Source organism: Cololabis saira, chromosome 22 (assembly GCF_033807715.1).
Source record: "Cololabis saira isolate AMF1-May2022 chromosome 22, fColSai1.1, whole genome shotgun sequence".
Classification (NCBI taxonomy): domain Eukaryota; kingdom Metazoa; phylum Chordata; class Actinopteri; order Beloniformes; family Belonidae; genus Cololabis; species Cololabis saira.
The window spans coordinates 5776450-5800430 of record NC_084608.1 but is presented as its reverse complement, the minus strand read 5'-3'; the positions used below and the strand labels follow the sequence as shown (position 1 = coordinate 5800430).

Genomic DNA, 23981 nt, shown 5'->3' with positions numbered 1-23981 from the left:
GTTCTGTGGCTTTGAAGCAGGGCCGGTTCTAGAAATGATGACCAGGGCTGCATCTCAGATCAGAGGGGGTGCACATGCCTGGCACCTTATTCAACACTAGATTATGCATTTTCCCATAATTTCAAGCGGAATGATACTAGCAAAACAGGAATTTCCAATGCTTTATTGCAGCAATATTGCTGCAGAACAAAGAAAATGCTACATTTAGTCTGGGCTACCTCACCCATCAGACTATCTAGCAACAGATGTTTCTTACCCTGTTGTTTCTAACATAGAAATTCAAACTAATTTTATCTATACAGCTCATAACCATCACTAAACATGACAGTCATTTCAAGTGGAATGATACCAGTCAAACAATAATATTTAAAGTGTCTTTCAAGTGCATTATTGCAGCAATATCGCTGCAGAACAAAGAAAATGCTACATTTAGTGTGGGCTACCTCACCCATTAGACAATCTAGCAACAGAAAATAAAACATAGAAAAATAAATAACAAAAATAAATATAACCATGAATATAAACTTGCTGGCGTGGTTGTGCTTGAACCACTTCTGAATATCCATGGTTACTTTGTGTTAACGGAGCAGCAGAGAGCAGCGTCTTGCTGGTGCAGTAACTGCTGGAAGCAGATGAGTGACGTACACTGGCTGATTTATGGTTCCGCGTTGCACCAACGCAGAACTTACGGCGTAGGCTACGCGGGGACGCGAGCGTACGGGCGCGTTGCCGCGTACCCTACGCTGGGCGATATGGACCAAAAGTCATATCTCGATATTTTCTAGCTGAATGGCGATACTCGATATATATCGATATTTTTTCTGTGCCATAATTGGGGTTTCCCCCAAAGCATTATAGCATAGCATCTCTGTTAGCTTCATTTTATTCTGAGGCAAACCCTTAAAAAAACAGTCAGTTTTAATACAAAGCCTCGTGCCAAATGTCACACAGGTTCCTTTATTAACAGAGATCTGCACAATATCAAAATGTATAAAACAAATGAAATAAAAATAAACTGCCTGCATATATAGAATAAAAATGCTTCTTGAATAAAATAAAACAAATATCCCTTCTGCATAACAATTAAATTAAAATACACTGTGCAATTAATACAATGTAGACAGTAACAGGCAGACTTTTCCACTGAGGTTGACAGTTGTGCAAATAAAACATTTGTGCAAATCTCAAATAAAACATTCAAGTCAATTTGTCACAAAATAAGCTATATCAAAATCATATAAAAAAAAAAAAAAATTAAATCGATATAAACGATATTGTCTCGTACCATATCGCGTTTGAAAATATATCGATATATATTAAAATCACGATATATCGCCCAGCCATACCCTATGCCGTCGATTTAACGTGGAACCATAAATCAGGCTCAACGCCGCGCATTTGTCAGTTTTCTTTTCGTCTTTTCAACTGAGCATGCAAACACATAAACTGAGGGTGCAATGCTTATGCACCCTCGTAGAACCGGGCCTGCTTTGAAGTGAGAATGCTGTGGATGTGCTATGATGGTGAAAATGACCCTCCTGTACAGGAAATGGGGGGAAGCCGGTAAGACTGTCCAGCGGAGACACAGGCATACATGTTGATAACACTAAGCCAAGGATAAGCAAATCATCCCAGACTAGGAAAACACCAGGCCTCTCCCCCACTTCACTTTTAATATAAAGAAAAAAACACACATTTTGAACGATTGTGTAATATTTTCAGAGGCTTTTGCAAATCTTGCTCTGCTGACGTGTGAATCCCACCCTAGATAGTATCTATGAACGGGTTTGGATGCACGAACACAGGAAGCAGCGAGGTCAAAGGTCGGGCCAGGGCAGAAACACATCATGCAACACCGCCGTATCGCGTTGCAGGAGATGTGGGCAGTAGAAAGATGAGAGCAGAGCAGTGAGAAACCGAGGAGGAGAGAGTGGGTGGTCTGCCGTTTCAGTTTGAAGATGTAGTCAAATGTGTGCGAAGATGTACTCCAGTTGGGTTGGAGTCAATAAAGATCAGAGCTGCAACAGTATGTGTTGCAGAAAAGGAGGAAAAAAAAAAAAAAGCACAGCAGCGTCTGAGTTCTGGGGCTTTTTTCGACGGATCTTCCACGTGTGCAGCGGTGCATCCACATCCCCGACTCAGCACATAAATGGCCTGTGTGATGTTTCATGTCAGGGGAGCAGTCTGATAACACGGAGCCACCTCAGCAAGGCTGTGAACCCTCCTGGCCTGCATCTGTGCTTAAAAAGAGCAGAGTGAGACAAACAACTTCTCTTTCTCTCACGCACACACACACTCACACACACTCACTCACACACACACACACACACACACTCACACACACACACACGAGGATTGAAAACAACAGCTTGTCAAACTGTCTTACACAGACCCAGTTTGAGACTCGTTCCCAGCGTTTAGTAGCCTGGAGGTGAGCCTGTGTGCTTGGATGCTGCTCCCCAGCACGGAGCTGGGTCAGCACTTCCTCTCATGCTGCACATACTTTCACTATGTTGCTCATTACTGTGCCACGTTATCTTATAGTACAACCACACAAAAACATGCATTTCAAAAGTTAACTGATATACAGGACTGTCTCAGAAAATTAGAATATTGTGATAAAGTTCTTTATCTTCTGTAATGCAATTAAAAAAACAAAAATGTCATACATTCTGGATACATTACAAATCAACTGAAATATTGCAAGCCTTTTATTATTTTAATATTGCTGATTATGGTTTACAGTTTAAGATTAAGATTCCCAGAATATTCTAATTTTTTGAGATAGGATATTTGAGTTTTCTTAAACTGTAAGCCATGATCAGCAATATTAAAATAATAAAAGGCTTGCAATATTTCAGTTGATTTGTAATGAATCCAGAATGTATGACATTTTTGCATTACAGAAAATAAAGGACTTTATCACAATATTCTAATTTTCTGAGACAGTCCTGTATTTAGATCTTAACAAAGTGTCCGAGACATTAGGTCAGAAAACTATAGGCACATGTTTTTTACAAAGCACCCTTCTCAACCATGTGTTTGTAGCTCTGTTCATAGCAGCCAGTTTTAGGGGGTGGAGTCAGCCACTCGACTCCACCCCTCTCTTCTGTAGTGGCTCTAATGCAGCATTATGCATTTGCTAAAGGTGGGAAACTTGACTTTGGTTTATGTGTGTAACATCGCAGCATGCTACAGATCTGATGAGCCAACAAATGGCGCTTTTCCACCAGTACCTACTCGGCTCTACTCATCCCAATTCAGCCTGGTTTCTTTTCCATAACAATTCAGCACCTGGAGCAGAAGTAGGAGGTTGTAGAAGCTGCTGTGACGTATTTGATTGTGTATCTAAACGAAGAAGACAACAACACTAAAGATGTAGAACCTGGAGGAGATGATAGATGTGCTGCTGGGTCTGTGGCTTGTGTTTGATATAAAGTTAAAAAATGAGAGTGAGAGAAACTTCAAGCGGCGATGCTTTTTTTTGTTTAGTTAGTTTGTCTCTGCGCTGCTGAAAAGTCAGCTGGAGCCGTGAGCAGCTATAAAGAGACAGAGCTCCTGGTAGATCTGGTCGTTCCTTATCTCCGTCTAGATCTTTTTAATTCTCTCCTCAGCACCAGGTTTATGAACATCTGCACCTCAGAGTTGGATCATGAAACAGACTTTTGCTGCCATTGCCTGTTGAATTAAAATGAACAAGAATCCGTCAGAGTCTCTTTCTCTGATTTCCTCCTCCTGACTCAGACGTCTGACTCCAACCCCCCGACCAATCGGTGGCCTGTAGTGTGATGATGTCAGATACAGCCGACTCAGCAGCTTAGAACCTCGGCAGAATAGTTACAGAAAAGTATCTACTCTGCACGTTAGACCCCTGGTGGAGAAGAACTAAACTGAGTCGAGTCGGGCTGAGTAGGTACTAGTGGAAAAGCGCCAAAAGTTACATATTTCAGATCCTGGAGGACGTGACTAGATTACTTTATTGCTTTTTTGCAAACTAAAAATGTCTACGTGCAGATGAACGGACCCAAACACTGGATGAGAGCTCCACTTGTAGAGTTTCTCAGCACCTGCTACACATGGTCTGTAGTCCCCTCATGGGGGGGTGACGGGGCCTTTAATAACCGTATAAACACATGACCGCAGTGTTGCCGCGGGGCTTTGTTAAGGTGCTTCACAGGAAGTCAGAGTGAGGCGTGAGGAAGAGCACGGGGATTCTCAGGAAGCGCTACACCTGTTCCCATCTCCACGGAGCTCACAGCTGGCCCCGTCTTTCAACACGGACACAATGCACTAAACACAACTCTCCCGTCTCCCCGGAGCAGAGCTTAAATCAGTCCATAAAACATCCGTCCAGCAAAGTGCAGTGTCCGGAGTAGACGAGCTGACAGCGCACTCTTCAAGTCACTCTCTGCAACAACACGCAGACAAACCCCCGGAGCTCCACCTCAGGTTTTACTGGAGGGGGCAGACAGAAAACAGGAAGGAAACCTTCATTTCTGCAACACTTCCTGTGCTGCAGCCTGGTAATTAGTGCCCACCAGACTTGATAGCTGTGATGTGAGGAGAGAACGTGATTGGCTCCCGCTCGCAGCCTCTCCTGAGAGCTGATGAATATCTGCTGTGATACACAAGGACAGGATTCATCTCCTACTGATCAGTTCCAGTCACAACAAGCAGCTCGGCTAGCTGAACAGAGGCTGGTGATGCGCGTACACTCGTCTCTGGCCTTTGCAGCTAATGACTTTTCTCATCCTATTGTGAGAACCAGGATGTGGTTGTTTTTCACTTGACGTATTCGCTGTATTCCAGGTTAGACATAACGGTAGCCACGTCCCTCGACACCAATTCATTGAATTATCACGTTATACATTTTTTTTTATTCATTTATTTATTTTTTTATTCTTTATTTCATTCAAAATAATACAACAAACAACTCAACTCAACACAAACGTTCCTAACCCGTGAATGAAAGGGGGCAGGAAGAAGAAGAATGTTATTTACTCTGCCCCTTTTTTCCAAGAAGTCAAATTACAAAGAACGTAAATTGAAAAATTAAAAAAGCAACAACTAAGTAAATAAAAAAAAATAAAAAAAATAAAATAAAATCAAATAGCCGCCGGTTATGGGTATGTCAATCAAACTTAACTAACATTTATCATTATATGTCGTTAACATATTAAATAAGACAAGGCAAGTTTATTTGTATAGCACAATTCAACACAAGGTAATTCAAAGTGCTTTACATCAACATTAAAAGCGGCAAAACACAATTAAACAGTAAATAACAAATTAAATGAAATAAAATGATAAGAAAAGAGGTAAAATAATAAAAAGCACCAGTTGTTAAAAAGTAAGGGTAGTAGAGTACAGCAGGTTCATCTCATTGTTACCATGGCAAGAATTAAGTTTCTATACGGTCAAAACGTACAAAGACCGGGTCAAATACAGTATTACAAAAGTAATCTGTAACAATTCGTACGGTGAATTAAACCAATTTGACAATTCTATGCCACAATGCCTGTTTCCAGGTCTTATTTCACACAACTGACGAGAATTACTTTTCTATACGGTCAAAACGTACAAAGACCGGGTCAATGGCAAGAATTAAAAAATTCCTATGTACGACATATTGTATATCAGTTGGAAAACGTGCTTAGGTGACCGTGTGTGTTTGTCTTTCCACAGTGAAGGAGGACTGTGCTTCGGACGGCGAGGATGACGGGAGCACGGACGCCCTGGTGGAGGAGATGCTCCAGCAGGGAGACACGGCCGTCATCTACCCAGAGGCCCCGGAGGACGAGCTGCAGCGCCAGGGCACCCCCGACACCAACATCCACGATGAGAACGGTACAGGACATCACAACCAACAATCACACTGGGAACCTTCAGGGCCTTCTACGCCTGCAGAGAAGGCCTAAAAAAATAAGAATTAATAGTAATAATAGGATATTTGACACCATAAAAATACTGTGCGTCTCGATGGAATGAGAAAACGAGATACAGTCTACCTCCTAGGATGTTTTTCTTGATTTAACTAAACTAAAATAACTTCAACTAAAATAATAATAATGATGAATAAATAACTGAAAATTATTTTAAGTAATTTAGTATTAAAGCTACACAGTATAAATTAAAAAATAGATGAATAAAAAGGAGAAAAAAACTAAACTAAACAAAATAAAACCCCAAAAAACAAAGAAAAAGTAAACAAATAAATAAAAAGGAAGGAGAAAGAGAAAAAAATAATGATAATAATAAACTATTCAATACAAAAAATATATATATATATATATATGTATGTATATATATATATATATATATATATATATATATATATATATATATATATATATATATATATATATATATATATATAAACTCTTTTCATTTCATTATAATCAAAATTATTATAATTAATTTCTATACAGAAAACAAAAGATATCTATATATATCTATATATACATATATAACATACACACATATATATATACATATATATGTGTGTGTATATATATATATATATATATATATATATATATACACATATATATGTATGTGTGTGTGTGTGTATACATACATACACACAAATGTTACAGTATATGAATATCAATAATAACACATTAACACCCATTAACACGTAAACACCCATTTATAAATTAATATATCAGTATCAACAATATACAGAAAAAAAAAAGAAAACAAACAACTCATAACGGCAGTTTCACACCAGCAACCCCCCCGGGGCCGGCTCTACCTGCACCATGTTTCATGGTGTTAACTCCCCCCATTAGCTGCTCTCCAACATCATTACACCGGCCGCCATTAGTTAAGTACAGCACGTCGGGGCCCTTCATGACTCCCGGGCTTCCTGCTCATACCTGCCTTAATACCTGCCTTCACAGGGGGAAAAAACAGAGGGAGGAGGAGGGGTGCAGTCAGGAGAGGAATAGCAGCACCTGAGTACATTTGTCACGTTTGCCAGGTCTGACTCCCAGCTACCTGGGCCATAATGTGTGTGCGTTCCCAACCCGAGGCCCTCACCTGTCCCACCGGGGGACTTAATACATCAGCTGTTAACGAGCTAATGCTTTACCTGTGTGGGAGCCTGGCAACTGAGAGCACAGGTGGGCGGCCAGTGTTTGCCAAGCACACAGAAACGGGCTCGCTGGGCTGCTGGCACATAATAGCCCATCAAATCATGGAATTTCAAGGGTGTGATGGCTCCAGCTTATTGTACGGAAGAGTATTAGAGCCATGCAGGAGAAAGAATATTTGAGAGGGGAATATTTTTTTTAATTATTTATTATTTTTATTATTTTATTATTTTTTTATTATTATTTTATTAGTTTGCACACAATAAAAGTAACACTTACAATCAAAAATAGTAAAACAAATGTGACAAGAGAGGTCAAAAAGCCAACAGGCTTATGCAGCGGACCTCTCCTCAATTTAGGAAGTAAAACAGCAATTAAAACAATACAAAAACAACAAGACCAAAACTATAAACCAAAAACAACAAAAAAATAAACAACAACACTTCAAGAAAAAAGTAGAAAAAAGTAGAAATGTCGAGATTAATGATGAAATACAATTTCAAGAATAAAGTTGAAATTTTGTGAATAAAGTCAAAATTTCGAGAATAAAGTTGAAATACAATTTGGTGAATAAAGTGTAAATGTCTCCTCTGGCCCATCAAATCCAGTTAGCAGAGTGACTGACAGCTCTGCAGCAGCAGCCGTAACTAACTAACTAACTAACTAACTTACATCTTTGGAGTGGAACGTTAAGGGTACGTTTCTGAAGTTATGCAACTGCATATGTGTGATATGTGTTAATTTTGACTTTTTTGTCGACATTTCGGCTTTTTTCTCGAAGTGCATCTTCCTCCTCTAAAATATAATTTTTATTTTTCTCCTGCCTGGCCCTAATACTCTTCCATATTATTGCTTTGGCTATTGGCTTTGTGTCAGTGGGTAAAAAAAACACAATCAAAAATGAAAAGCACTCTGACTGCCGGCCCGGGCTGCTGCAGGAGAGTGTTGCAATATCTGGATCTGGTCACCTGGGTGCTGTTTACCTGTGGGGGAGGGTTTCTCAGTGATTGGTGACATGGTAGAGGACCATTACTGCGACACGTCATATTTGACACCTCTTTGCTCACATATGTTATTAAAGCTGTCCCCCTGTCTTCTTCTGTCCTCCTAAGCAGGAACTCCTGACTCCTTCTCCCAGCTGCTCACCTGCCCCTACTGCGCCCGCGGCTACAAGCGCTACAGCTCCCTGAAGGAGCACATCAAGTACCGGCACGAGAAGACGGAGGAGAGCTTCAGCTGCCCGGAGTGCAGCTACAGCTTCGCCTACAGAGCTCAGCTGGAGAGGCACATGACGGTGCACAAGAGCGGGCGGGACCAGGTACGAGCCATGACTCAACAACTGTTGACTTTTAAGACTCGTTGATGAGTCAACCGGCCTGGCTAACTGGAACTAACATGGTCTGCAGGCAGCTGGACGTAGCTCCTGTTTTCTTTAGCACTTTCCAAACATGACGGATAAACATGAACTTTTGCCCTTGATTGATCCGTGACATTGTGACATGAATTAGTGGCAGTTCAAAGGTTGTGTTGTCTTTGTGCGTCTCACTCAACGACCCCTCGCTCTCCCCCATCTGACAGAGGCACGTGACGCAGTCGGGAGGCAACCGTAAATTCAAGTGCACCGAATGTGGCAAAGCATTTAAGTACAAGCACCACCTGAAGGAGCACCTACGCATCCACAGCGGTGAGTAGAGGGCCCGTCGCCATTTCTGTGCTGGGGACACATGTCCAGTCCTCACTGAGCCAATATTTACTCTTTATTTATGTTTCCCCTCGTATAGATATCCTTCTCCATGGTTTGCTCCGTTGTGGCTCCTCCTTATTATGCCATAATTGTGTTTCTTTTGGTATTATGGGACAGCAATTAGAGCAGGGCATTTCCCAGCGGTGCCGTTGCATCAGCGTTTAAGCATCGTTGAAATGCATTAGGGCTTTTTCCTGTTTCACTGCTCATATCCCAGCCCGCTAATTCAGCTTCATTCACTAATGGAAGTGTGTTTCTCCCCCCCACCCTCTTTCTTTCTCTCTCTCGTATATGTGGTGCTGTTCTACAGGAGAGAAGCCCTACGAGTGCTCCAACTGCAAGAAGCGCTTCTCCCACTCCGGCTCCTACAGCTCCCACATCAGCAGTAAGAAGTGCATCAGCGTCATCTCGGTTAATGGCCGCCAGCGCCTGGGGGGCGTCAAGAACCAGATCCAGGGCCTGACGCCGATGCTGCCCACGTCGCCCTCCACCCTGTGCACCCAGATCCGGGAGAAGCTGGAGCACAGCAAGCCCCTGCAGGAGCAGCTGCCCGTCACCCAGATCAAGACCGAGCCGGTGGACTACGAGTACAAGCCCTCGCTGATGGCGCCGCCCGCCCTGGCCGCCATGAACGGGGGGATGTTCGGCGGCGGGGCGGCGGCCCCCCTGCAGGGCACGGTCCAGGCGGTAGTGCTGCCCACGGTGGGGCTGGTGTCCCCCATCAGCATCAACCTGTCCGACCTGCAGAACGCCCTCAAGGTGGCGGTGGACGGTAACGTCATCCGCCAGGTGCTGGAGAATAACGCCAAGGGCCAGGTGACGTCGGGGTTGACCACCGCCACGCTGCACACGCCGCAGCAGCAGCTCTTCTCCGCCATCAGCCTGCCCATCGTGGGGCAGGACGGAAACGCCAAAATCATCATAAACTACAGCCTGGACCCCAACCAGGGCCAGATCACCGCCAATAACCTGAAGAGGGAGAGGGACACGGGGTCCCCCGCCCAGCCCGGCGCCGACGCCTTCAAGGCCCAGAAGCTCCCGGAGGACCTCACCATCCGGGGCGGCAGGATCCACGAGAAGAAGGAGAAAGAGGACACGACCACTAAAAGCTGCCTCCTGTGCGACACCTGTCCCGGCGGCGGGCTGGACGCCCTCAAGCACTGCAAGAAGGAGGGGCTCCGGCTGAATGGAGCGGGACTGGACAAGGACAAGTCCGCCGTGGCGGCCCTGCTGGCGGAGGGGGGCCTCTGCAAGCAGCCCAAGAACCTGCTGTCCCTGCTCAAGGCCTACTTCGCCCTGAACGCAGAGCCCTCCAAGGACGAGCTGGCCAAGATCTCCGACTCCGTCAGCCTGCCCGTCCCCGTGGTCAAGAAGTGGTTCGACAAAATGCAGGAGGGCCAGATTTGCCTGGGCGCCCCGACGCCTCCCTCCGAGGAGGAGGACGCCTGCGACGGTCAGGGGGTGGTGTCGCTGGTCCCGGGGAAGGACGCCGCCACCATGAGCCCCTCGGTGAGCCGGGACAGCCCCACCGAAGCCAGCCCGGCCGAGGCCAACGGCCCCCACAGCTCCCCGGCACCCCCCTCGCCACTAAACCTGACAGCAGGCGGTCCCGTCCCGGCCGACGCCCCGCAGAGCACTGAGGGACCCCTGGACCTGTCGCTGCCAAAGCCGGCCAGAGAAGAAGTGGAGAAAGTGTCGTCTAAAGCCCATGTTTACCCGTCGGCTCGCGCCGGCGCCGCCACCGAGGAGGAGCCTCTGAACCTAACTTGCACAAGGAAAGACGCCTCGCCGCTCTCGGCCCTGGGGGGCAGCCCCGTGAGCATGTACGCCAGCCAGCCCGGTGCCAAACCCCTCGACATTGTGACCACCATGCACTGCTTAAGAGCACTAGCCACCACCAACAAACAGACTATCCTCATCCCCCAGCTGGCCTACACCTACACCACTACAGCCAGCAGCCCTGCAGGCAGCGACTCGCACGACACGCTGCACCTCAACGGAGTCAAGGTGAGCCCCACCGCCGTCAGGGTGGCCACGGTTGCTTCTCTTACACTTCTTACATATTACAAGACCCACAGCTAATAATAATAATAATAATACATTTTATTTGTTAGGCACCTTTCATGGCACTCAAGGTCGCCGTACAACAATACAAAATATAAAAACTTAATTAACAATTTAAACAGAAAACAGCACAGTTTGCAGCAGAACAAAAAAGCGACTTGAATATTAATTGTGACATTTCAAAAAGATAATCCAACATACTGTTTGTAGGAACAATTGGTTAGACAGACTGCACATTGGCAGATATAAAGTGCATTTTGTGGCGACGGAGAAGAAAAGGTCTACATTTTCGCGGTTTTGAAGCACATTCAAGCATGTGAAGGTCGAGCCTCATCTATGATACGAGTCACGGCAGTCTCTCCGGTCTCTCCGGTCTCTCCGGTCTCTCCGGTCTCTCCCATCTCTCCGGTCTCTCCGGTCTCTCCCATCTCTCCGGTCTCTCCCGTCTCTCCCGTCTCTCCGGTCTCTCCCATCTCTCCGGTCTCTCCGGTCTCACCCTCCGGTCTCCCAGGCTCTCTCTCCGGTCTCTCCGGTCTCCCAGGCTCTCTCTCCGGTCTCTCCGGTCTCCCAGGCTCTCTCTCCGGTCTCTCCGGTCTCACCCTCCGGTCTCCCAGGCTCTCTCTCCGGTCTCTCCGGTGTCTCCGGTCTTACACTCCGGTCTCCCAGGCTCTCTCTCTGGTCTCTCCGGTCTCTCCGGTCTCCCAGGCTCTCTCTCCGGTCTCTCCGGTCTCCCAGGCTCTCTCTCCGGTCTCTCCGGTCTCTCCGGTCTCTCCGGTCTCCCAGGCTCTCTCTCCGGTCTCTCCGGTCTCCCAGGCTCTCTCTCCGGTCTCTCCGGTCTCCCAGGCTCTCTCTCCGGTCTCTCCGGTCTCCCAGGCTCTCTCTCCGGTCTCTCCGGTCTCCCAGGCTCTCTCTCCGGTCTCTCCGGTCTCTCCGGTCTCTCCGGTCTCACCCTCCAGTCTCCCAGGCTCTCTCTCCGGTCTCTCCAGTCTCCCAGGCTCTCTCTCCGGTCTCTCCGGTCTCTCCGGTCTCTCCGGTCTCACCCTCCAGTCTCCCAGGCTCTCTCGCCGGTCTCTCCGGTCTCTCCCTCCGGGCCTTGCTCAGGTGCCCAAGGTTGATGTACTTAAATATAAGGCTGGGGATCAATTCAAATGTCAAGAATCAATTAGTTTCTGATTCTTAAGATTCGGAATCGATTATCAAGATTTGATTCGATCCGATCCGATTCCGATATTGATTTGGGTTAGTATTAAAACTGTTTTTTGAGCTGTTGCATGAATGATATGACTGTGTAGTTCTGCAACATATTAATACTAGTATTATATTGAGATTCAACAGCAAGTATTGCAGCTAATGATGCTGTAAGGACCAATCACCTTTCAGAATGCCGATAGAACTGAAACAGAAATTACAGAATTATCAAACAGATCCAGGGCAGCAATCAGAGGAAGTATGAAATCAGTTTTATTTTTTCCCACCTTCCGTTTTTATTTTTTCCATTTTCGGTCTATTTTGGTTTTTAATTTTTGAGAATCTGGTTTTTAGCATTTTATGTAAATGTAACCCCAAAACAGTATATAAAGTAATGAAATATAGACAATGTATGCAATTATAACTGAAAACTTGAATGTTTTCATACCTTTAAACATATTTAAAGGCAAAAACATGGCACTAGTTATTCTCGTGTCCAATAAAACATTCCTTTTTTGGGCATAAACACAAAAATACCAAAAGTTGTAATGTAATGATGAAAAAAAATCGATCTTTAGACATACGAATTGATTTTAACACAGGCATACTTAAATATGAAAGTAGTTTGTTGTGATTTTAATATCTGGACAGGTTCAGGAAGGTTTCTATGTCTCCATAATAGACCCAGAGTGAATATAAGCGATCAGCAGTAGTTGTACATGTTCCTTTCAGAGGACAGCCGTGTTATTGACCTCTTTTAAGGAGGTTTCCCAAAATATAGATTTTTTACTCTATTTCAGACTTTCTGCACTGCACAGACCACTCTTCTAGAAATAACAGTCCTGCATCTGGTCAAATGGTCTTATACAGTGCGTTTACACGGGAAGTTTAATTCCTCTTTAATTCAGAACTAAAATGAATTCTGATTTAAAATGAGTAAAAATGACCATGTAAACACCTCATTCTGAATGAAAATGGCCATTCCGAATTAAACTTAATTCCGAAGTAAGTGGCTGGTTTATTCCGATTTTAAATCCGAATAGAATAATTCAGCGATCATGTCTACACTCATTACTCTTTAAATTAGTTCCGGTCTTTCTTTCTGCTCGTTCCCTCGCCCGTCTGTCTCCATGATGCTTATATTCCACGCTGGGCTGGTTTTCCAAACAAAGTTTCAAGATGCAGCAGCAGTAAACGCTGGTCAAGAGCAGAGACCATTTATTTAATAAATAGAAATCATTAAAAGAACAGATGGAAACAGGAAACGTAAAAATTGTGAGCTTTTCAAAGTTGTAGCGGCCAAGTTACAACTTTAGTTTTAGTAACAGTAAGTTAGTTTTTCTTCCTGTAGTTTAACTTCCGGTCCCCCCCCTATCCAATCAGAACCTTCCCAACCCCCAGACCTTAAGAGGAATTGGATAAAGCCGATCAAATATGTTTTCCATGGGCCGCTTGGGGGCGCAGTGGGTTAAGCGGCGGCTCATATACTGAGGCTACAGTCCTCCTGCAGCGGTCGCGGGTTCGAATCCAGCCCGCGCACCTTTACTGCGTGTCTGCCCCGTTCTCTCTCTCTACCCCTTTCCAGTCTGCATCTCAATAAAGGGCCACTAGAGCCCAAAAGAAAAAAAAACATGTTTTCCATGTAAACCTCAATTCAGAATTACTATTTCCATGTTAACTGGAAGGAAAATAGTTAAATTCCGAATTATTTAATTCGGAATACTTCATTCCGAATTAAAAAAACATCATGTAACCGTGGCCATAGAAGCAAGAATAACTCTTATTGACTAGAATTCTTAAAAGTAGGAAGAAAGTAGATCAAACGTGAGGTTATTTTTCTTGAAACAAGTCTTTTTTTTTTACTTTCTTAGAAACTATTTCCAGGAGTGAGAAGCAGAAGTTGGGTTTATGTGTTGTCAGCTCTTCACAGCTGTAGTTCCTCTCCGGTTGGGCCCCAGGCCCCGGGGGGGGGGGGGGGGGGGGGGGCAGGTTCACCGCTGACCGTTTATGGTAAACCCCGTGGTTTACAGGGAACGGAGGAAATTATTCAGCATCTAATTTAGAAACCTTGGGACGCAACTGGGGTGAAATCAAGTTAGCTTTATCTTCTTTTTTCTTTAAAGCAATCAGTCAAAGCATTCAGTCCTGATATGGTCCATATTATTAGTTCTTATTGTTCAGAAACACTCCAACGTGATAGATAGCCCCAAACGATCCAAAATCTAATCAATAAGGGGTATATAGAAATGTCCAGATTCAGCCCTTTGTAAAAATGATAGTCCTTAATAGCTCTTCATTCTGAAGACACGTAATGGCCCTCGGTGATGGATGTAGATCCGCGGGTGAGTGTGATCTACCTGGGCTGTCACCGGAGGACACGAGGCGCTGCCGCTCTGCTCAGACCCCATCGATCTGTTGGAATCTGTTTAAATGCAGCGGCTCTGCCTGCCGCATTGATCCGCCGTTGTTGTATTATACTTTTGTGTAAAGCAGATTGACACCGGCCTGCCTTATTGAACAGAGAGGAACAGTTATCACTTATTATCCTGGCATTCATTATGTCCGTGTGTGCCAGTGCTGGTGCTTTAAAGGCCAGGGTAGCTGCTAAAGTGCCCAGTAAGGTTATGTTTCCGGGCGAGGAAGTGATCGCTGGTGTTATCGGTGAGAGAGTTTGTCCGGCTGTGATTCAGCAGCATTTCCTCCAAAGCACTTGCACGCCTATAGTGTATGCATTGATGTCACTTCCCCAGTGGACCACACCCCCTTACTCACACTGAGTGGCAAAACATCAGCAAAAATGGCTGTAACTAGTGGAGAAGACAGGATAACAGCCGAAATTAAAGGCAGTTGGACTTGACAGTGACCCGTACAGTTACCCCAAGAACCAGTGGTCCATGGACATTAATATTTGGTACAGTTACCAAGAACCAGTGGTCCATGGACATTAATATTTGGTACAGTTACCAAGAACCAGTGGTCCATGGACATTAATATTTGGTACAGTTACCCCAGTGGAACCAGTGGTCCATGGACATTAATATTTGGTACAGTTACCCCAGTGGAACCAGTGGTCCATGGACATTAATATTTGGTACAGTTACCCCAAGAACCAGTGGTCCATGGACATTAATATTTGGTACAGTTACCAAGAACCAGTGGTCCATGGACATTAATATTTGGTACAGTTACCAAGAACCAGTGGTCCATGGACATTAATATTTGGTACAGTTACCAAGAACCAGTGGTCCATGGACATTAATATTTGGTACAGTTACCAAGAACTAGTGGTCCATGGACATTAATATTTGGCCACCAATCCAGTTTCCTGATATTTATATGTACTTAATTTCTACGCCGGGGAAATACACAAAGCAAAGATTGAAGGCTTACAAAAGTCTTGACGCTTGGTCCGACTTCAAGGCAGGATTTGTTGTAGAAATTAAAGTGATGAGGACACCGAACTTTATGATTTGACCGTTTAACGTTAGCTACCCAAAAATCCAACATTACCTGATACAAAATGGGAACCGTAAATCCACGTTTCGGTGTCTGGAATCCAGTTGTTTCTGTGAATTGCAGTGATCCATTTGTCTCTCTTAAGCTTATTTTTCGGCAGTCTGTAAAACGATAACTCCGATTTCTTGCTAAATCTATGAGTACAGTCGATCGCACAACAGCTCTTTCCCATTTTAGAAGTTTTCCAGTTGCTCAAACTGAAAGTTTACGCTGACACTCAGTCTTTCTGCCACTCAGTCTTTCTGACACTCAGTCTTTATGACACTCAGTCTTTCTGACACTCAGTCTTTCTGACACTCAGTCTTTCTGACACTCAGTGGGCGAAACCTGCCGTGAAGTCGCATCTGTGACGTCATGCACATTCCCTCTATTACGGCTGTTTCTGAGGAACTTGAACGTGTGTGTTTCTGCTGAAACCGAGTCTCAACGGGACTTTTTTCTCTCATCCTCCAGGAGGAGAGGCAGGACATCAGCTTGGAGGGAATTTCCACCATGGAGGAGCAGAACGACTCGGATTCCGGCCCCGGCCGGAAGAAGATGAAGAAGACGGACAACGGCATGTACGCCTGCGACCTGTGCGACAAGATCTTCCAGAAGAGCAGCTCGCTGCTGAGACACAAATACGAGCACACAGGTAGAGTACACACCCTCCCATGTGCTTCCCCTGCCGCACACACACACACACACACACACACACTCACACACACACACTCGCAGCCAAAGATCACATATGGAACACTGAGAACAAAAAAAAGCAAACGGAACTTGCCTCACCATCAATCGCTGCTGGCTTGGAAAGATGAGTCAGAGCGCAGGCGAAGGGGGATTTTGAGCTGCAGTGAGAAGAAGGGTGGACACCTCCATTCCAGCAGGTATTACTCAACACGCACAGAAGAGGTCTGAGAATTTCTTTCCACCAACTCCCCACCCCTGCACTGCCAGCTTCTCATGTGAAGCCCTGAGTGTTGCAAGCGGCGAGCTCTGGCAGTGATTTGGACGATCGGAGATGAGGATTGTGCGGCCAAGCTCAGGTCAACACTCTCAGAGGCGTTTTAGATTCTTATTCTTTATTACTCCGATACCTGGCTTGCAACCACAGCTCTCTGCTCCAAGTGACCTCATCTTAGGTAAAACTTGTGTTGAAATGTTCTCCTTGGATACTCTGATGATAGATACTGTTTTTAAGCTTTCAGGCTTTGGCATTTAAAACATGTTATTTTTGAGCAACAATCTGGAGGATTTGCTTGCAGTTGCAGTTGATTGTTTGTTTTCCGCACATGAATTTTATTTATTCATTTTTTTCTCCTTTTCTTTTTTTCAGGAAAAATCTGTTTATTGGCATTTTTGTTCAAAACATTGTGTACTAGTCACATGTTGAGAAACTTAATATAATAAATCGCTGCCGCCCCACCCTCACCACCCTATGTTCCCAGATCCTCTAAAGGGAATTAGAAAAAGAATACATTACACAATACGTTTTTCAAATCGTACAGCCACAAAGTAGAATAAGGGGAAAACATAATACAGAAAATAATGACAACAACAATAAATAGCTAAATGAGTAAATAACTGAATTAAAAAGGAAGGAAAGAAAAGAAATAAAAAGTAATAATGTTACTAATACATTAATGTTTTTTTTACTCAATCAGCCTGCCTTTTTCTTCAGGATTGTGACACACATCTGTATAATTTATAGTTTATAGTTTTATTTGGATCCCCATTAGCTACAGCAAAACTGCAGCTACTCTTCCTGTGGTCCGACACATAATACACAGTATTTACAACAAAAAATTAAAAGCAAACCTAAAGAGGAAGCATATAAAAAAAGAAAGGAAAAACAGAAAATAAAGAAAAAAATAAAAAGTCATTCCATTTAACATTTAGATATAAATAAAATCAATACATATTCATACATTTTATAACATCAACAAATTCAATCCATGTATAGTTATCATAGTTTGCACCAATAACCATTTTAAATAAATATGTATATATTTATATTATATATATTTATTTATATGATATATATATACACATACATATATATATACATACATACATACATACATACATACATACATACATACATACATACATACATACATACATACATACATACATACATACACACATGCCCATATACTATCTACATTATTTATTTAATAATACTTAAATACGTTTTCTATATATACAGTATATATATATTCAGGAGATGTTTCTTTACTAACAATTTGAATTCTTTTATGTTAATAATTTGCTTAAAGTGTTTGGGAAGTGGGTTCCATGCAGACGTAGCTCTGCACATCACCGTTGTTTTACCATAGTTTGTCTTTATTTTAGACAGTGAAAGGTTACCTGAGAGAATGTCTTGTGCTGTATGTTTTTCTGAACTGTAACATCATTTTTTGTATAGAACTTGCAGGGTTTTTGATATGGATACATTTCTTACCAATATTAATAAAGAATCATCTTTCTCTCACCATTAACGATGATGTATGTCTTTCCCCCTGCAGGGAAGCGGCCTCACGAGTGCGGCATCTGCAGCAAGGCCTTCAAACACAAGCACCACCTGATCGAGCACATGCGGCTGCACTCGGGGGAGAAGCCGTACCAGTGCGACAAGTGCGGGAAGAGGTTCTCCCACTCGGGCTCCTACTCCCAGCACATGAACCACCGCTACTCCTACTGCAAGAAGGAGACGCAGAGCCAGGCGGGGGGGCCGGAGAGCCCCGCGGAGGACGAGGGCGAGGCCCGGCCCGACATGGAGGCCCTGGGCCTGGGCCTGGACCTGGGCCTGGACCTGGACCTGGGCCTGGGCCAGGCGGAGCGGCAGCACACGGCACCCTCCCTGCTGGACCTGGACGAGCGAGGGAGCAGCACCCGGGAGGACGAGGAGAGCGAGGAGGAGGAGGAGGAGGAGGAAGGAGCCGTGGACATGGACGACATCCAGGTGGTCCAGATAGGGGACGAGGGAGGGGATGAAGGTGGGGACGAGGAGGAGCAGGCGGAGGAGCAGGCGGAGGGAGGAGCGATGGACAAGGAGGGAGAGGAGGAGACAATAGAGATGGAGGAGAAAGAGGAGGCTCCCACGAGGCTGGAGGAGGAACCGGGGAGCATTCAGGAACAAGAAGAAGCCAACATGAAGGAAGACGAGCCAATGGATACAGAAGAAGTGACTGGAGAAGCGGAGGGAGAGGTCACGGAGGAGAGGGAGGGGGACACGGGTGGGAGCGCGGCTTCTGAAGACGAGCAGGAGGAGAAAGAGAAAGATACGGACTCAAAGTGAAGCTGGTCTCCTCCCCGTGTCACAATCAGACTGGTGTCTGGTCCCTCGGACGGTTCACTACTGTGTAGAAATCCAGGTGTGCCTGAACAAACACTCGTGACTTTTCCACAGGAGAACCACTTCTCTTCTCTCCGCTCGAAAAAGAATCACCGTGCAAACAAAAGAGATGAAGACGAAACAAGGATTCTAAACGAAGGACACGCATTATACAGACTTGGTGAAGCTAGAGCCGACTCGTTTTAGCTGATGTTTTTGTTACTAAAACACCAGGGGTTCTTTGTTTTTATCAGTGTTACTAATTTTTGTCACTCATATTTTAACCTTTAAAAGTTGTACAGTTGGGAGATATTTCTATATCTTTTTATTGCCAATGAACAAAAAAAAAAAAAAGTCAGTATTTTGTTAAGTTTGGGAGTACAAAAAGAAATTCCTGTGCACTACAAGTGGCTTGGTTTACCTGCAGGCTGGGCTGTTGTGGACCCTTCAGTATTAACGCCACGCTCACGCGGCTCAGCATTACACTCACTCTCCAGCCCAGAACACGCCTCGGAGCGGACGCAACTCACCTTCCTTCCTTTTGTACAATTCAGTGTTGAATAGGAATCGTTTGACAGTTTGAGGAATTAGCTTTTTTTTGGTAAAAAACTGGATTAAAAGATGGAGATCGGTTCCTTTCCCTGGCAAATGTTTGCACCTCCTGAACACCGCTAAATCCACCTGCACTGCAGAAACTAATATCTTAACAAGAATATTTGTCTTATTTCTAGTAAAAATGTCTCATTTCTAGTCAAAAAATCTCATTACACTTAAAACAAGACTCATTACCAGAAAAATAACTTACCGGTATTTGACAATTTTCACCTGTTTCAAGTAGATTTTTACTTGAAATAAGTAGATTTATCTTCTCATTACAAGCAAAAAAATCTTTTTTTTCTACTTATTTCAAGTGAAAATTTACTTGAAACAGGTGAAAATTGCCAAATAAGTTATTTTTCTGGTAATGAGTCTTGTTTTAAGTGTAATGAGATTTTTTTACTAAAAATGAGACATTTTAACTAGAAATAAGACAAATATTCTTGTTAAGATTTTGAGTTTTTGCAGTGTGGCGGCACCTTTTAAGACCACTGATTGATATTTTAATCTGAACACTAAAACAGTTTGGCACATACCCCCCCTCAACCCCCCCCAAAAAGAAAAAAAACTGCATCCTGTCATTTTTTTACTCATCTGTGCAGATTAAATAAGTCAACGCTAACAGGTGGTTTAGCAGTTTCGGGCTTTGAACGGGTTTTTGTCAGCAAGTAAATGAAACAAACTAATGATTTAAATGTGCGAGCAGAAAGGGGAAGTAAAAACTCAACTGAACTGTGTGACCCATCCTTACCCCATCCCCATTGAGAGCCTTATGCAAAAAAAAAAAAAGAGGAAAAACAGAAGCATGCATATCAGAAGTGCCGTTGAAGGCGCCGCCGGAGCGCCAGCCGAGAGTCTGAACAAACAGCAACTACAATGCAAGTGTTTTTAAAAGCTCGATGATGAAGGGCGATGATGAAGGTCCTGCCTTCTCCGAGCTTGTTCGCCGCACTTGTTTAACCCGCCATGAAATGCTCAGACGTCTCCCGGCGTTGGACCCGGAGACTTCCATCACCCACGTTTCAGCCGACAGTATTATTTTCATCTTTTACGTTGTTTTTATATTCTGTTTCAGTGTGTGTGTGTTGTACGTTTTCATCGATGGCAGTATTATTATCTCCACCCCCCCCCCCCCCTGCAAGATGGGTATGTCTGTCTAGTCATAGAGAACTTTTATATTTATGTGTCTTATTTTTTATATTTCTTTATGCTTATTTATTACACGATGTAGTGTACAATTCTGTAGTTTGTATTAATACGATAATATATTTTAGTATGGGAAAAAAAAAGAATCAAAGGCAAATAACTACACGCCTGGAAAAAGCAAGACTCCGGCATACTGAAGTGTGTTTCCTGAACAAATATGATGTTTTTTCTCTGGGGAAAAGCCTCTCATCCTGCAAGCGAAGAAGTTGTGCGTCCTCCCTGGTGTTAGTTTTCTCCCCCCACCCTCTCTAATATGAAGCTACTGAACTCAGAAAACTAATTGTATGTCTAATAGCATGAGTGTGTGCTGTCGTGTCGAAGGATGACCCCTAACCACACAGACTGTCCTCTCCGCCAAGCCAAAATCATATTACCGTGCGTTCTTCTGTTTTGATTTGTGCCAATTTGTTCCTTTATGTCAGTGTTGAAAACCACGCCCAGTTTTATACACCCCCTTTTAACCCCCCTCATCATTTTTTTTTTTTTTATAGTGATTGTTTTTGTTTTTGTTTTCGTTCATTTTTTATGACTCCCCGTCTCACAATAAAATACATCATTTACAAGCTCCTTGCTTTGTCACAATGTTGTCGTTAAAGTGTGAAGAAATGATTTCAGCCGCCGCGGCCCCAAGCTCCTCGTAAATCAGCCGGTCCTGAACGCCACACGCCTCAACATACTCTTCACTTATCGTAGGGTTTTCTCTTATTTAATTCAGGCAAAACTGTTCATAAATACTACACGAGGAGCTTTAGGACGAGTGGGTGCATTTGGATGTTTTAGGAACATTAATCAAGTTGTTTAAGTCTTCAGGAGAAAAAGCTAATTCTCCTGGAAACTTTTAATCCAATAACAGGACTATAAATAAGAGCTGCAGTATAGTTTCATGGCTTATTGTCTGAGCCAGATATATCCACTTTAGTACCACTTCCAAGAACGTCGTTATCTCATTTATGTTATGTTTTATTTCCTGAAATTAAAAATGCAGATAGATTTTATGGATGTAAGGTTAAAAAAAAATGAGTGTGTATTCTTATAAATACTTTATTTGCAGAATTAAACTGAAAAACCCTGGAAGCACTTGATAATCATATGGAAATGTCCTTTTTACATCTGTGACGGTTGCCAGACCGAGAAGGACGACGTCTGTCTGTAAAAGACGGGCGGAGGACAAACATGAGCGTGAACCTATCAAGGTTGGCTCAGGAAAGAGCGTCCAAACTCACGAGTCCCACGTCTGCAGAACAGCCGGACGCTCGTCTGTGTCAGAATAAACCAGAGGATGATGCAGAAGAGGAGGCAGAGAAAAAAAGAAATAATATTTTAGAGGAGGAAGTTTTTTTTTCATTACGCAAAAATGCAAAAAAATTCGAAAATGTCGAGAAAAAAATCGAAATGTCGAGATTAATGTTGAAGTACAATTTCGAGAAAAAAGTCGAAATATCGAAAAAAAGTCGCAATGTCAAGAAAAAAGTCGAAGTGTCAAGTATAATGTTGAAGTACAATTTCGAGAAAAAAGTCGAAATGTTGAGAAAAAAGGTGAAATTTCGACTTTATTCACGAAATTTCGACTTTATTCTTGAAATTGTATTTCAACATTAATCTCGACATTTCGACTTTTTTCCCAAAATTGTTTTGACATTTCGACTTTTTTCTCGAAATTTCGACTTTTTTCTCGACATTTCGACTTTTTTCTGGAGGTGCACAACAAAAAAAAAAAATCTTCCTCCTCTCAAATATTTTTTCTCCTGCATGGCCCTAATACTCTTCCGTACACATGCACATGCGCATGCTTTAATTCAGCTCAGAGATCCTGCAAAGCATGCTGGTTAGCCGATAAGCACATTTACCTAAACGTTACTGCAGAGGTGACCTAAAAGCTCATTATTAGGAGCACAAATGAACGTAAATGAAAGACGAGAGGCCCCCCCGACCAGTCGGGAGGCCCAGCCCAAGGTCAGCTTTATTGATCCAGATTAGGTTTCCAGGAGGGCCGACCCCTTCCCCCCCCCTGCCCTGAACCCCTCCACTAACATGAATTAGTAATGGCACGGACCAAAAATCCATACTTAGTAAAGGAGCTGAAAATGATACAATAGCTGGCGTGAGCATATTTAGCAGCCCCCGCCCCCACCTCCACCTCCACCTGGAGCCCTTTTTAGGGGGAAGAAGCTGTTTCTGCAGGTGAGGAAATCACTCCAACGTCCATCAAAGGAAGAAGAACGACCGCTTTGTGGACGAGTGCTGGGGGACGACGACGCAGGACCTAATCTGTCAGAGGTTTCATGCTGTCATCATGTTAAATGGGCCCCCAGAGACATTTACGTGGGGGTTGAATAATGTCTGATAGGACAGCTTTCACTGTGGCATCAGAGTCCAGCAGCATGTTGTAATTGTAGCCGTTCTAAATGTCCTCAACAGTTGTAACATGCAGCGGCGGAGGAGGAGCGGCGCTCTGCAGCTCCACAAAGGTCAGCGGCGTGGCGCCGGTGGCGCCCGGCTCGCCGCTAGCAGAGCCGTTTAACAGGCTTTCAGCCCATCCAGGACTCAAAGCCCAGCTATCGCCATATGTTCTGCTGGGCTCAGCATTTCAAAGGAAAATTGAAAAGCTATAACTGCTAAGAGGATATGGAGTGCTCTTGCCAATAATGGTGCAAAAGTCTGATGAAGTACCGCGGCTGCCCGGGACTCTGACACGGAGCCAAGCCCAAGGGGCCGCCGCTCCCTGGGGAAATTTAGAGGAAAGCCGGGAGGAGGTGGAGGAAGAAAGGAGGAAAAGAAAAAAACACAGCGCTCAGGAAATGGCAGTCACTTAAATATCATGTTCATTTACTCAACCATTAAATAGAGGAACATACGCGGAGACGCGGTGCATATGTGTGTAAGTGCGTGCGCTGGGGGGGCGGCGGCGTGTACCGCGGCAGGTTAACGCGTCACTTCATGTGACAAATTGCCGTTTCAAAGCAGCATTTGAACAAACTGGTCAGCAGAAACTCAGACATCACTGGAAATCTGTTTATTCAGGCCCAATAAATAACCAGGCGCCTCACGCGGGGAGATGTTTTGAATAAATCTGAGGACTTTACGGGCCGACAGGCCTGTCAAACAAATAATTACACGTTCGCTTCAGAGCCTCAACGCTGACTTTGTTTTTCATTTCGTTTTTTGCAAGGCGTTTTAGCCACACAGAAACAGCAGAGCTGTTATTTTTGTGGACACAGTTCACTCTTCCCAGCTTCAAAAGTACATTTAA

At 44.0% G+C, this 23981-nt stretch overlaps 1 protein-coding gene across 2 annotated transcripts in view; it reads left to right on the top strand.

Annotated features, from left to right (window-relative positions):
* The window catches only part of zeb1b (zinc finger E-box binding homeobox 1b), a 78179-nt gene extending 56885 nt beyond the window's left edge, over positions 1-21294 (top strand). Inside the window, exons 3-8 of one of the 2 annotated variants that reach the window (XM_061712948.1) lie at positions 5686-5847; positions 8210-8412; positions 8673-8778; positions 9149-10845; positions 16060-16240; positions 18120-21294. In XM_061712948.1, the coding sequence (XP_061568932.1) occupies positions 5686-5847; positions 8210-8412; positions 8673-8778; positions 9149-10845; positions 16060-16240; positions 18120-18892 (3122 nt within the window). In that variant the 3' untranslated portion in view covers positions 18893-21294. Of the gene's footprint in view, positions 1-5685; positions 5848-8206; positions 8413-8672; positions 8779-9148; positions 10846-16059; positions 16241-18119 lie in introns of both variants that reach the window. The other variant, XM_061712947.1, reaches the window with a different exon arrangement.
* Positions 21295-23981: the final 2687 nt, after the last annotated feature.